The 15,762-nt window shown below is 35.5% G+C and overlaps 1 protein-coding gene across 2 annotated transcripts in view; it reads left to right on the top strand.

The window, feature by feature from the left end:
- The window catches only part of LOC101890774 (protein rhomboid), a 134,030-nt gene extending 120,685 nt beyond the window's left edge, over positions 1-13,345 (top strand). The window contains exons 7-9 of one of the 2 annotated variants that reach the window (XM_059131699.1): positions 9,328-9,595; positions 12,187-12,333; positions 12,428-13,345. In XM_059131699.1, the coding sequence (XP_058987682.1) occupies positions 9,328-9,595; positions 12,187-12,333; positions 12,428-12,723 (711 nt within the window). In that variant the 3' untranslated portion in view covers positions 12,724-13,345. The remainder of the gene's footprint in view (positions 1-9,327; positions 9,596-12,186; positions 12,334-12,427) is intronic. The other variant, XM_005185172.4, reaches the window with a different exon arrangement.
- Positions 13,346-15,762: the final 2,417 nt, after the last annotated feature.

Raw genomic sequence — 15,762 nt, 5'->3', positions numbered from 1 at the left:
TTCTGTGCATATTCTGTTATTGAATGAGAGTCAAATCTCCGCCCACAAACTTTAATTTTAAAAGAACACTATATGTAGATAGAAATAGGCAAACAATATTTACCTCTTTTTTATGACCAACATTTTATGATAATCACCAATAAATTGGAATTGTTCATAATATATATAATTTTTCTATTCATTTGTTGATGTCTATGCACATTTTGTTATTGAACTCTATTTTATATTTACGCGGTGTTTGTTACTTCAAAATTACAGCACACACAAAAACACATCCTCACCGTCGAAAGTAACACACACACACTCTCTCAATTTAAGCACACGTACACAAATGACACACAATTTGACGATGACACGGTTCGATGTCATCGTTGACACCCTGCATTTTTCGAGAACACCATGCAAATATTCGAGTCAGCTATGCCACGATCGAACCTTAGACAATGGCACACATGAATCAAAATGGGGGATGTTGTTGGTTGCAGAGATGGGCATAATGCACTGTATTTTTAGTGCACTAATAATTTCACTATCACTATTCATTTAGTGGTAGTGCAATTTCTAATTCCACTACCACTAAAGGGTTAGTGGTAGTGAAAAATAAATTGCACTACCACTAACGCTTTAGTGATATTTAAAAAAGAATTGCACTACCACTAAATTTTAGTGGTAGTGAAATTTCAATAGCACTACCACTAAATTTAGTGGTATTTGAAAAAACTTGCACTAAATTAGTGGTATTTCATAAAAAATAGCACTAAATTAGTGCTATTTAGAAAAGTAATCAAATTTTATGAATATGTACTATATATTCTGGATTGTTGTTCCCTACTCACTTCAATAAACTTCATTATAGCTGGTATAATATTTATATACATAGTGCTTTTTTTGGCTTCGCCAAATTTTAGTGGTAGTGCAAATTTTTTTTTGAAAAATCACTAAATTTAGTGGTAGTGCTATTAAAATTTCACTACCACTAAAATTTAGTGGTAGTGCAATTTTTTTTAAATATCACTAAAGGGTTAGTGGTAGTGCAATTTATTTTTCACTACCACTAACCCTTTAGTGGTAGTGGAGTTAAAAATTGCACTACCACTAATTATTTGATTCTTAGTGCACTAAAAATTTAGTGCAATATGCCCAACCCTGGTTGGTTGTCATTGCTTTTCAAATACATAGCGCATGATTGAGTAGACAAAGTCAGTGTGTCGAAAAAAGCATAATTCATATAATTCGTCTTGTGCAGGCCTTTAGCTCGTAGTCAGGCATCTTTGAAACATGCGGTAAAATCAATCAAAAAGCCTGCTAAAGCCAAATCTTATTGATTTTGGAGAGAATCGGGTCAGATACAATTATAGATCCACATTTGGTCTCTTCAAAGCACATCATGTTCACATCAGGTATGGCTCCAATATAAATTCCTTCCAAACTGTGTTTCCATATATCATTTGCCCAAAATAGTGTAGTGCTGGCACTACATTTATTCAATGAATTCCTTTCAAATATACAACAAAAGAAAGAATTCTCCAATTTACCCACAGCTACGACACATATTGCAGGGTAATGACACAAATGAGGGTATTTGAGCATAATTTGTTTATATGTACCGCTACAATACATATAAAAAATAATTAATTACTAGCGTCAAAGCTGTAAATGTTGTTTAATTATTTTACATATTATATACAAATGACACACATTTGTGTATATTATTATTATTTTTTTTTGCTATTAAAAAATACATAAAAGCATATTTATGTTAACGTAGAACTAAACCTTTGATGGGGAAATAAAATATATATCTAATTTTTTCTAACCCATTTCTTGAGCGATTATGAAAAAATGAAAACAGGTAAATACACGAGTATTCATCCAAATGGTGGGGTTAAATTATTTTGGCGGAAATGCGTCAAAAAATGTATTGAGTAGTATCTTGAAAAGGAGGGCATATTAACTTTGTCATTCCGTTTGTAACATCTCTACATATTTGTTGTAGACCCCATAAAGTATATATATTCATAATCAGTATAAAATTCTAAGTCGATTTAACGATGTCCGTTGGTGTGTCTGTCGGTTGAAATTACGATATAGCCCATATTATTTAATGTAGAGATTCAAAATTTTCCAGAACAATTTGTATTGTGTCTAGGATGGTTGGTGTTGAAAATGAGTTATATCGGTCCACGTTTTGGTATAGTTGCCAAATAACAACACCTCCCGATATTCGGTATTTTGATTATTTTCGCCACATATTTTCACGGCTTTGTCTAAAAATTGGTATTTGTAGTTCGCAATGGGTTGTAGCTCCGTTGGCGGAACATAGTATATATAGGTACACGTTTTGGTAAAGCCTCCATATAATGGCACTCCCCGATATTCCGTAGTTTGATGATTTTCGCCACATTATTTCATGGATTTGTCCAAAAATTAGTAGAGGTCCAGGTTTTCGTATAGCCCCCATATATAGTACCTCCGGATATTTAGTATTTTGATGCTTTTTAATGTTTTTTTTCTACAGATTTGTCTAAAAATTGTTTTTTTTAGTTCATAATGGGTTCTAGCTACGACGGCAGAACATTGCATATTTAGGTCCACATTGACCTATAGCACACATATAACGCTACCCGCTGATATTCGGTATTAGAGGTTGCCGTCTCTACGTTCAGAGCCATTAACCCGTCTTCCTAAAGCAGCACTAAAACAAGTGTATGCATTGGAAGCAAACTTTGCTGTGAAAAAGATCTACTAATAGAACTTGAGTCGAACTTGGAGAGTTTCTAGTGTTAAATTCGCATATGCTAATTCGCAATAAGTTCCAAATATATACTACTTTCCAGAGAACGGTCCTTGTAAGGCATCATCCACACCAAATATGCCTGATGAGCCGCTTAACCAGTGTCTATCTGGCTTTCCTTTTCACTGCAAATTTCAGATCATTAAGCTCGTCTCGAAAGAGAAACAAACACACAATTTTTTAATTTTTTATGATAACTTTTAATTAAAAACTTATTTTAGTCACATTACAATACACATTAAGTTACAAATTGTGTGAGATGAAGCAAAATTGGTGAAATATGTTTATGTCGAACTATACCCAAATTTGTTCAATTTGTCACAATACTCGTATATTGAAACCGCCAGGTATTCCTGAAACTCATTTAATATGAATTCAAATGAATCGGACGTTGAAAGGGGTTGAACTAAAAATTTTTGAGTTTGTTTATCCTAATTTGAACCGATGTTTACCACAATGGGAAAATAACATTAGCTAGCCAGACCCGGAAATAACATTAGCTGAGATCGAACCAAAATTCTATTAGTTGTAGAAACATCGGAAAACATATCTATCTTAACCGTTATTTATCAAAATGTGTATTTTCTTGCTTTTCGCAAATAATCCATATCGGGATGTGTCATAATACGCGGATCCACACTAATGCGTGGGCCTATGTTTTGCATATTTAAATAAGGACATCGTTTGAAAATATCAAATATTGAGCAGCAAACTTTTAATACCCACCACCATTTGGAAGGAACTTGGAAAAGTATAAAAATTCCGCTGAGAAATTTTAAAAATTCCAGCTATCAGTTACATATGGGCTAGAAAATACGTACCCTATAAACAATTATTCTGTTAAAACAAGTAACAAGTAAAAAAAGTTGTAAGTTCGGCCGGGCCGAACTTTGAATACCTTCCACCATTTGGTACAAATTTGGCAATTTTCAAAAAAAAAAAAAATAAATAAAATCCATTAAAAATTCTGTTAAAATCTTAAAAATACCGAATGCAGCCGTATATTATGGTCTATACGACGACGTGGACCTGTATAGGCATCTTTTGTCATAAGCTATTATAATATTCAAATGCTAAACTTGAAAAAAATCTGTTTATAATGTAGCTAAAATAAATAAAATACCGAATATAGGGGGACATGCACAGACAATTTTCTTTACGAACTTCAAATACAAAAGTTGAAATAATACAGGTAAATAACGTCGCTAAAATCATCAAAATACCGAATATCGGGGGTTCCGTTATATGGTGGCTATACGAAGACGCGGACCTGCACAGACAATTTTCTGTCATAGGCCAATTACCAAATTTGATACAATTCGGTAAATAATGTCGATAAAATCATCAAAATACCGAATATCGGGGGTGGGGGGATGGGGTACAGTTATATGGGGGCTATACGAAGACGTGGGCCTACAAAGCCCATTTCATTTCGTTCGGAAGCTAGAGTGATTTCCACAGACGGAAGGACATTGATAAATCGACATCGAGGGGTTACAAACGGAATGACAAACTTAATATACCCTCCATACTATGGTGGAGGGTATAAGAAAACATTAACTTCGGGGGCCGAACTTTCAATATCCTCAACCTTCGGGTAAAGGAAACACAATCATCAACATACCGAATATCGGGAAGTAACTTTATATGGGGGCTATACCACATCGTGGAACTATTCATGCAATGTTTCGCCACCGGAGATAGAACCCTTTATGGCCAAGAAATACTAATTTTTAGACAAATCTGTGAAAAAAATGTGGCAAAGATAATTTAAATACCGAATATCGGGAGGTACCGTTATATGGGGACTATACCAAAACGTGGACCAATATATCTCATTTTCAATACCAACCATCCTAGATACAGTACAAATTGTTCTGCTAAATTTTGACGCTCTACCCTCCTTTCCAGGGTGGAGGGTATAAAAAATAATTAAAATACCGAATATTGGGAGGTACTGTTATATGGGGGATACACCTATGTATGGGTACTTTTCCGTCATATTAAGCAGCACTCACGGTAAACTCCAAATTCTGAATTTAAAAAATGCATCCTCCTGATTGGGTGATTTGAATGGCTATGCCTGTAATACTCAAGCAGGTATTGCACAGAAAATATTTTGTTGTTGTGACGCACGACGAGGACTCATTAAGTCTACATTGTCGCGACGTGAATCATCAAAATATCGAATATAGGGAGGTGCAATCATATGGGGGCTATACCTAAACGTGGACCTATATAGCTCATTTTCAATACCAAAAGTCCTGCATACCAAACACATATGTGACTAAAAATTTTTCAACCGGACGCTAGATTTTTTGTTCGGATGCTAGAGTTTTCCACAGACGGACGGACAGACAAGGGGTCGGACATCGCTAAATATATATATATATATATATATATATATATATATATATATATATATATATATATATATATATATATATATATATATATATATATATATATATATATACTTTGAGGGGTCTAAAATTGATGTAGGTTTACATACAAATCTCGATCATCTCATGGTAGTTGTAAAATCATGCCTAGTGATGGGCGTCGAAGTGTTCAGGGAAAAACTTTGACATTTCCTTGTATTGCAGGCTATCACCTTGATTTGATCTATCTAGAGTGGTATTTAAATCATCCCTATATAAAAATCACAATCCAACATCAGACTTAAAAGAGTTAAAATACGTATTGCCTGCAGTTGTTTATTTAGTCATTGTCGTTTGTTTTTATAGCTGTCGTAAATCAAATTAATGAACAGTGCACTGCTGTTGCTGTTGTTTTATTGACAAATAAAATAAAATATTTTCCGTAGCTGTTGTTGTTGTCGTTTTGTTCACTACATTAATGTGAAATGCTCTAATGCAATCACAAAAAAAATATAATTTATAAATGGCTAATTAATACTCATCAATAGTTTATTAAAAATGCAATTAAATAATTTGTTTAAGCAAAGCGAAACGCAAAAAAGAGCATATTTATGTGTGTGTGTGTGTGTTCATTCATGCCTTCCAGTTTTCAAAGGAACTTGCCGATGGCCGATCAGCCCATTTCGTGGAACCATGTTAATAATTGTGTTTTGTTTTATGTCAACGATAAGATTTGAATTTTAATTTCAAAAACATGTCAGAAACACCCTAAGCTGCCTAACATTGCTATGTGGGTAGGAATGCTAGAAATTGACGATACAAATCGGTGGTTACATTTTTGTCTTCAAACTCTTCACACATAAATCAATTTCTTAATTGCCTTTAATATACCTCTTTTTTGTAGAACAAACAGATCGTAAAAATATTTAATTAAATGAAACATTTTTTGTTTAGTTTTTATTAATTTGTAATACACTTGGCATTGTTAAAGTTTGTCGACCACTCTCGCCAAAAAAAATTTAATAAAAAAAATTGCCGTGGGCTGACATATAATTACATTCAAATTCAATAAAAAGTCTGACATTATGCAACATTTTTTAAAAAAGTCCACTAGAATAAATAGATTTTAACAAATCGCATAGAGACACTAATTTTTTTCATTTCTCCGAATTGTGGATTTAAAACCATTCGGCTGTCTTTATATGGGGGCGCTTTATCACATGTCCAACATTATAGTGTAACGTTTGTACTTTTGTACATATGTATTTTAGAAGCAAGTAAAACGCCTACAGTGGGCCTGGCCGATTATGACAAAAAGGAAATGTTGTTATTGCTTTAAATAATATTCTTCGACAAGCCAATCCATTGGGCAGTAAGAAGACAATAATACAATACCTTCCATGAGAAACACAAGCCTTTTAAACTAAACAAGTAAAAAAGCCTGGGCGACCTTTTTATACCCTCCACCATTTGGAAGGAACTTGAAAAAAAAATCCGTCGAAAAATACCGCTCAAATGAAATCCGTTACATGTGGGCTATATAAAGACGTGCACCGGCATAGACAACCGTCATAGGTTGTAGTATCCACTACGAACATTAAATACGAAATTTGAAACAAATATGGTCAATACTGTACCATTGTATGGGCTGTGCGATATCGTGGACCTATTTAGACAATTCTCTTACAGTGGGTAAAGTACTCAGAATGAGCTGACTGCAGACAAAAGACTTATCTGTGCAAAATCTTAGCTTCCTATCTTAATTCGTGGTTACATTTTTTGATGGAGGTTATAAAATAGCAAAATGTGAACCTATACATATAGGCAATGATCTGCAATAAGAGGTATCAGCCATTATGTAACCTAATTACCAAATTTTAAACAATTTCATTTTAAACTATTAAAAAAGCTGCTAAATTCGGCCCGGCCGAACTTTTTATACCCTCCATCATTTGGAAGAAACTTGAATCATTTCAAAAATTTCCGCAAAAAAATACCGCTCAAACAAAACCCGTTATACGGGGGCAATACGAAGGCGTGGTCCTGTATAAGTAATTTGTGTCATAGGCTGTAGTAACGGTTCCAAACTTTATATACGAAATTTAAAGCAATTCCGGTGAATAATGTCGCAAAATTCATGAAAATACCGAATATCTGGGGTACCGTTATACGGGCGCTATACTAAAACGTGGGCCTGAGGGGGTAAAGTACTCAGAAAGAACCCCTTTTGTGGATTTTAAGACAATTCCATTGAAATATTGGGCTGAAATCATTAAAGTACCGAATATGGGGGGTGCCGCTATATAGGGACTATACGATATCGTGGACCTATGTATTCGCTTCTGGGGGATAAAGTTCTCACAAAGAACTCCTTGTTTAAAATTTCAGACAATTCCATTGAAAACTGCGGTTAAAATCATGAAAATACCGAATATCGAGGGGTACTTATATATATGGGGGCTATACGATACCGTGGACCGATATAGCCCAACTTCCAACTTGACCTGCCTGCAGAGGAAAGACACATATTTTACCTTCCTATCATTATTCGTTTTGACTCTAGCGTGATTTCAACAGACAGTCGGACGGACAGGAATTTTACGTTGATCAAGAATATATAAACTTTGTTAGGTCCAAAATTATTTTTTCGATGAGTTACAAACAGAATGAGTAACTTAATATACGCTCCATACTATGTATGGTGGAGGGTATAAAAAATGTTGCTTAAATCATCCAAATTCCGTGCCAAGTCTGAATGGAATCGGATGTTAATTTCTCGTTTTATGAGCTTAATGGATATTCAAAATGTTGGTCTTTGTGGGGGAGGTACCAGAAGGAGTGGACCGATGATGGAATATATCACACCAGACCTTAGGTTAACAATATTAATATTGTGATATGTATAATTCGAAGACAATCGGATACTTACATAACATTTTATAAGAGTTTTAGTTATTCAAACTTTCGACCCTTTGTGGGGGAGGTACTTGATGGAGTGGACCGATATTGTTCATCTCCGAACTCGATCTAAGTTTGACAATAATATTACGATATACCAAGTTTGGATCAAATCGGATACTCCCTTCGAGAATTATCGTGCGCACCAGCCAGACATATAGACAGACGGACGGACATCGCTAGATCGAGTCCAAATATCCTGAAACGGATTTGGCCCAAAGAGACCTAGCGTCTAAAACTGGTAACTTTTTGGCCGTATCAAATGATATATACCTATAGCCATATGGCTGAGGGGATAATTAGAAAGTATGTTTGAGTTTTTTTTTTTTTTTTTTTTGACAAAATTGATACAGACATCTTGCTGATAGGTATAATGTAAATATAGAAAAACTGTTATTTATTTTCACCGATTTTCGGCTTTAAGCTAAGTTATGGTGTATTTTTAGACCTATAATAGAATTTTATGACACACAATTTGGTATTTTCATCTGATTCGATAACATATTAATAGAGTTTTGGAACCTTAAAAAAAAGCCTTAAAACACACTCTTTTCAGCACACTTATTTTACAAAACGATTCCCCGGGTTTTTGCTGGTGATATTGCCTAGGACACTACGTGCCTAAAATGCATAGATTCCAGGGAAAATTTACTCGAATATTTTTAAACATGTAAAAGGGAGCGGGACTTTATTTACCAAATACTAAATTTTGAAACGAACTGATCTATTTTCAATATCGAAGAACATAACTTTAAAATAAATATAAAACGCTTATTTAACCCTCTTAAATTTCCAAATATTTTGTAAATTCAAATAATGATTTGCAAAAATGCAGGCGGATGTGTTTACCCAACTTGTGCTTTGGCGTGAGAATGACGCGACATAATGTCTCGCCACAAGGTGCTGACGGAAACAAGCAAAACATTTTTAACTAAGTAAAGAAAAAGTTGTTTGAAAAAAACAAAACAACAAAAACGTTTTCTAAATGTGACGACAAAGTTTTCTTCAAGTGACAGCCCGACTTTGCCGAGGAGTAGACGCCGAGTCAACGACACTGCCATCGCCACTACGTGTTTAGTTATTAAATAAAACCAACTCCATGTCTGTGTGTGCGTGTGTGTGTGTGTGGTGCGCACATTATCCTTTAATTATAAATATTTAATTTTATTTGTATCGTTTTTGTTATCTTTGCAGCTAACACTGTTCACGTATCACACCGTCAATGCTGGCGCTGAGACAGATCCTGTGGGTCCTGTACCCATTGATTCCCTCTTCATTTACCGTCCCGATAAACGTCATGAGCTATGGCGTTTCATGTCCTACATGTTCCTGCATGCCGGCTGGTTCCATTTGGGGTTTAATTTGCTGATACAACTGGTGTTTGGTCTACCACTGGAGATGGTACACGGATCGGGTCGGATTGCATGTATATATTTTTCTGGTGTTTTGGCTGGTTCATTGGGTAAGTAAGGACATTTGTTATCGTCACGATTTGGTTTGTGTGTGTCTATTTATTACCAAGGCGTATTGATGTTTCTGTTTAAAATAATTTAGAATTAAAATGCAGTTTACACAGAAAACGGGACATATTGAACAATTTTATGAGCCTCGTTCGTGTGTAAGACGATTCATGGTTAAATTATAGACCAAATTGAAGATGTTCGATAGTGTAACAAAATACGAAATGTTCGTGAGCTTTTAACACAAGTGTTGCTAAACAGATAGTAGCTAAAAAATCGCCCGATAAATAATTTTTATTCCGGTCACAACTTCCATCGGAAGAGATTGTTTTATGAAGGTATCCCAAATATGGATAGTTTGAAAGTGGACCTGTCACCGTATTTCAACTGGATGGACTACAACTTCGAAATAAAAATAAACATATTTTTTTCGCGAAATTATTTCATATTTTCGCAAGATTTGTCTGTGACCCAACCCAACCCAAATTGAGGAAAACCGAAAGTTAAGATAAAATTTTGCACACATGTTAATTTTTCCAGTAGGCAGGTTAAGTTTGTAAATGGTCAACGTTTTCATATAGCCCCCATATAACGGTACCTCCCGATATTCGGTATTTTGGTGATTTTAGCGTCATTATTCACCGCAATTGTTTCAAATTTGGTGTTTGAAGTTCGTAATGGATACTACAGTCTATGACAGAAAATTGTGTGTGCAATATTCGTTATTTTGATGATTTTAGCGTCATTATTCACTGGAATTGTTTCAAATTTAGAGTTCGTAATGGGAACTACAGTCTGTGACAGAAAATTGTCTATGCAGGTCGAGGTCTTCGTATAGGCACCATATATCAGTACCTCCCTATATTCGGTATTTTGACGAGTTTAGGTACAATACCCACCGAAATTGTTTGAGATGTCGTATTTGAAGTTCGTAATGGAAGCTACAGCCTGTGACCGACAATTGTCTATGCTGGTCCAGGTCTTTGCACAGCTCCGATATAACAGTACCTCCCTATATACGATATTTTGATGATTTGAGCTGCATTATTCACCGTTTATTTCATGTTTCTAATTTGAATATGGTAATGGCTTATGACAAACAATGCCTATGTAGGTCCAGGTCGTATAGACCCCAATAGAAGGGCTATATTGGGTATTTTTAAAATTTTAACAGAATTTTTTAAGGATTTTATTTTTTGAAAATTTCCAAATTCTTTCCAAATGGTGGAGGGAATTCACAGTTCCGCCCGGCCCGGTATATATCATTTATTATATATCATTTGGTTTTAGACCCTAGGTCTCCTTGCACCAAATCCGTTTCAGAATCCGATTTGGTCCAACCTTGGTACATCGTAATATTTTTGGCAAACTTAGATCGAGGTCAGGTGCGAAAATGGACAATATCGGTCCACTCCATCAAGTACCTCCCCCACAAATGGCCAAAATTTTGAATGATTACAACTCTTAAAATGTGATATAAGAGTCCGACTGTCTTCAAATTTCGCACATCGCAATATTTGTGTTAACCCACGGTCTGTTGTTAAGATGGAATATATCGGTCCACTCCTTCTGGTACCTCCCAACAAATGGTCGAAATTTTCAAAAAAAAAAAAATATATATATATTATATTTTTTTTCTGCACAGAAAGAGAATCGATACTTCGATTTTGTTCCAACTTTGCAAATCCTAATATTTACGTCAGTTCTAGGACAGGTTCAAAAATGGATAATATCGGTCCAGTCCATCAAGCACCTCCCCCACAAAAGGTCGAAATTTTGAATATAAGCTCTTAAAACACTAAATTAACATCCGATTTCATCAACACAAGATCTGTTATAAAGATGGTAGAGATCGTACCCTGTCTTCTGATACCTCCCCACATAGGGTTCAAGATTTTAAGAAACCAAAATGCTCAAGGAATTCGAAAGAAGCATCCGAATGCACCCATCCATATCCACAAATTTCCCACAAATTTCGCAAACATTATTGCAAGATCTGTTGTGAAGATGATATACATCTGCCAACCCCCTCTGGTACCTCACCCACAAAGGGTCACAAATTCCAATACTTATATCTGTCATAACTTGCGAAACAAGTCGGCGATTCTTTACAACTTGCTATATCTAAATATTTCTCTTAACCAGTACTCTGATATGAATATGTAATCTGGCGGAATTTATAATTTATCATAAAATTGGATACGAATGTTCGATTTCCTTCCAATTTTGCACATACCAATATTTTTTGTCTGTATTAGATGAAGTATGAAAATAGAATACTTCTGTCCGCAATATCTGTTACATGGCGCATATTTAAATTTTCCGAAGATTTGCACATATCGCATATAACATACAAGAAATAGTCGATATTGTCCAAATCTGTCACGTTCATAACTCAAGGCTGGGGATATACATCTGTCCGCAAAACCGACTGATACTATTTTACTTGTTTTTAATTCCCACGATTTCGGAGTTTAGTATTTCGGTTTAAGCTGGTCATTTGGAACCTCTAAAAACCCCTTTATTAGGGACTCATAATAACTTTCTATCAAATTTCCTCCAATTTCACTAAAAGTTTAATTATTTCTTCTAGGCACCAGTATCATTGATCCCGATGTGTATTTGGTAGGCGCCAGCGGTGGCGTTTACGCTCTGCTAGCTGCACATTTGGCCAATGTATTGATAAACTATCATCAAATGCACTACGGAATTTTACGTCTGGCATCAATTCTGTTCTTTGGTAAGTCCTTTATTTTTTTGAGTATTTTTTTCTTTGATAAAGTTTAACTTAGAAACCAACCATTCGATTCTAATATTATTTCATATATCTGCAGCCTCCTGTGATGTTGGGTTTGCCGTGTACGCCCGTTTCGTTGACGATTATCCGTCCGTATCATTTATTGCCCATTTAACTGGTGCACTGGCTGGCCTCACTATCGGCTTGCTGGTCCTCAAGAATTTCGAACAGAAACTGCACGAGCAACTCCTCTGGTGGATTGTGTTGGGCATTTATACGGCCTGCATCATATTTGCCATAATCTTCAATCTACTCAACAGCACTGTGATGCTACGCCTGAGGGGCCAACCCCTCTACGCCACCGAGACGGTTTATAATCATTTTCAAGTCTGATATTTACTTTTGACTGCCACTGTTGTCCTGGCACTGGGACTGGGACAATTACTGCCGACTCGCCTGAAGGACATATTTATTTATTTATAGTTGGATACGCCCGCCTAACAGAGTTTCAGTTGTTTTGTTTGATTTTTCGTTTCGTTTTGTTGACGTTTTATTATTTTCTCTTTTTTGTCGTAGCTGTTTTTTTTTTTTGCAATGTGAAGTGAATTCAATTAATAACTTTAATTTAATAATAATTCAATTTATTTGTTGCTTTTTTCACATATCTCTTAGCATAGATTCGAAATGCGAGCTTTTTTAATTTTAGTTGTCAGGAAACTCTAACGAAAGAAATTAGACACATATATGAGTTTATATATGAATGTGTATACGAAAACAAAAATAACAAAAATATTAATATTGTACTGCATTTACAGCGAACTATTGCATTTCCAAATAAATATATTTTATTCTAAAATATAGACATATTTTTGGAAAATTCCACAGAAACTGCCATAGATGAAATTTCGAAATTTAGTTTATATCGACTTGTATATCAACTCTATGTTATGCCTAGATTTAAGTATTTAAAACTGAAGTTAATTTATGTAAATATTTCCTAAAAATATACAATAAACAAATCAATAATAATTATTTAAGAAACATTTGATTTTTGTGGTCTGTGACAAGGAACTCAATTTGAAAAGTGGGTATTTGTGTGGGAAGAAAGAGTTTGAAAAATGCCGTAGTTGTATCCACATTTATAACTGTAGCTTTACTTATTCATATAAGACCGAGAATATACTTCTAATCAACAAATTATGAAATGATGCGTTTTTTTAACAATTTTTGACAGTAGTAGCTAATTACAGGTCGACCTGCTAACCCATTATTTTTACAAGAAGTTTCTCAATATCATAAGTAATATTTCTATGGCCACTGTTTAGAAAAATTATGTTCCATTGTACCACACCGTACTTTTCATACCCTACGCCCCATTGTAGTACCGGGTCCTACGCTTGATTATCTGTTTTAATACCATTCTGGGTCGAGAAAAGAGGTTGCCACAGGTCATCCATATCAGCCTTAAAGTAAGTTTTTGTTATTTCCAAAAGTTCGGCAAGCAGCTATACCCTCCACCATTTGGAAAGAACTTGAAAAATCTCAACAAATTCGGAAAAATACCGTTTAAATGATGACCTTTAAACGGGGGCTATACGAAGACGTGGATCAGCCTGAGTAATTTTTTGTCATAGGCTGTAGTACCCTTTAAGATTTTCAAATACGAAATTAGAAACATTTCCGGCGAATAATGTCGCTGAAATCATCGAAATGCCGAATATCGGGAGGTACCGTTATATCGGGACTATACGAAGAACGAAGACCTGCATAAGAAATTTTTAGGCATAGACTGTAGTGCCCATTGCAAAGTGCAAACACGAAATTTGAAACAATTCGGGTGAATGGTGTCGCAAAAATCATCAAAATAACGATTATCGGGAGGTGCCGTTATATGGGGGCTATACAAAAACGTGGAGCGGCATAACATGCCTACTGGCAAAATACACATATATGCAAAATTTTAGCCTTCTATCTTAATTCGTTCGAAAGATAGCGTAATTACAACAGACAGACACACAGACAGACAGACAGACGGACATCGCTATATCGTCTGAGAATTTTACGCTGATCAAGAATATATATACTTTGTAGGGTCTATCATGAATATTTCGAGGAGTTACAAACAGAACGACAAAGCTAAAATACCCTCCATAGAATGGGGGAGGTTATAAAAATAGGTTCAGATATAATTACAGGGTGAAATGAAAAAACTGCAAACAACCTCAGACTCATTTCTAAGCCACTCGTCCGACAGCTGTTAAAATTATTCCAGTGACAGCTCATTATATTCTTAACAATCGTACAAAAGCATTTTGGTGAGAATTTTCCAGAAAAAAATGTTATTCGGAAAACCGTAAGTGGCTATCGCTAGAGCACTCCAGCATTTAAATGTGAATAAATCTTTTGTGTCTCGTACCATCTTTTGTATCTCGTACCGTGATTCTGGTAGCTTAACCCGACGTCAAGGAAGTGGAAATGGTTCGAAAAGTAAAGAAGCGAAACTCGCGTTGATCGAAACCCGCGTCGCTGTGGCCGAAAAATGGCTCATGAGCTGAACATAGCGCAATATTCCATTCGGCAAATATTGAAAACTGAGCTCGTTGTAAAGCCATTGAAATTCCAAAAAGTGGAGGGACTTACACTGCAACAGAATGAAAATAGACTCAAAAGAGCTAAAGAATTTGGTTTTCTCCGATGAGAAAACACTCGTTGTCCAGCAGTTTGTAAACACACAAAATAATCGTGTTTACCTGCCAAAGAGGTCAGCTGAAAATGTGCACCTTCGGCCACCAGAACTCAAGCGCCGGCCATGGTGATGGTATGGGCCGCCATAACAGGCGATGGTCGCTCTCCGCTCGTATTAATTGACCGTGACATCAGAATAAATGCCGAATATTATCGCGAAAATATTCTGAAGGGTGTACTAAAGCCTTGGGTATGCAAACAACAGCAATCAGCACCATCCCATTCAGCACGCGCCACCCAGGAATGGTTACAAAATGAGGTTCCTCGCTTCATTTCCAGTGCACAATGGCCACCAAAATCTCCGGCTACCAATCCGTTGGACTATTGTGTCTGGAGTATTTTGGAAAGCAAGGTTGGCACTCAAAAATACCAAAGTGTGGATCACCTCAAGCAAGCGCTTTGCCGGGAATGGGCCACACTACAGCAGAGCAACATTCGGGCAGCGTGTGACGATTTCATTGGCCGTTTGAAGGCCATAATTCGTGCCAAAGGTGACCAATTCGAACAAATCTAAACTTATTCTAAAATGTTATGCTATTTCCGAAATTTTATGCTTTCATTCAATAAAATTTTAAAATAAATGTGAAAATTGTTTGACTTTGTTGCAGTTTTTTATCTTACCCTGTAAATCTACAAATACTAGTGAGGTCGGTTGAATAATGTAGTTAAAGCGTTCAAAAAAATAAA

The sequence above is a fragment of the Musca domestica genome, unplaced genomic scaffold (genome assembly GCF_030504385.1).
Source record: "Musca domestica strain aabys unplaced genomic scaffold, Musca_domestica.polishedcontigs.V.1.1 9, whole genome shotgun sequence".
NCBI lineage: Eukaryota > Metazoa > Arthropoda > Insecta > Diptera > Muscidae > Musca > Musca domestica.
This window is presented reverse-complemented; position numbering and strand designations above follow the sequence as displayed.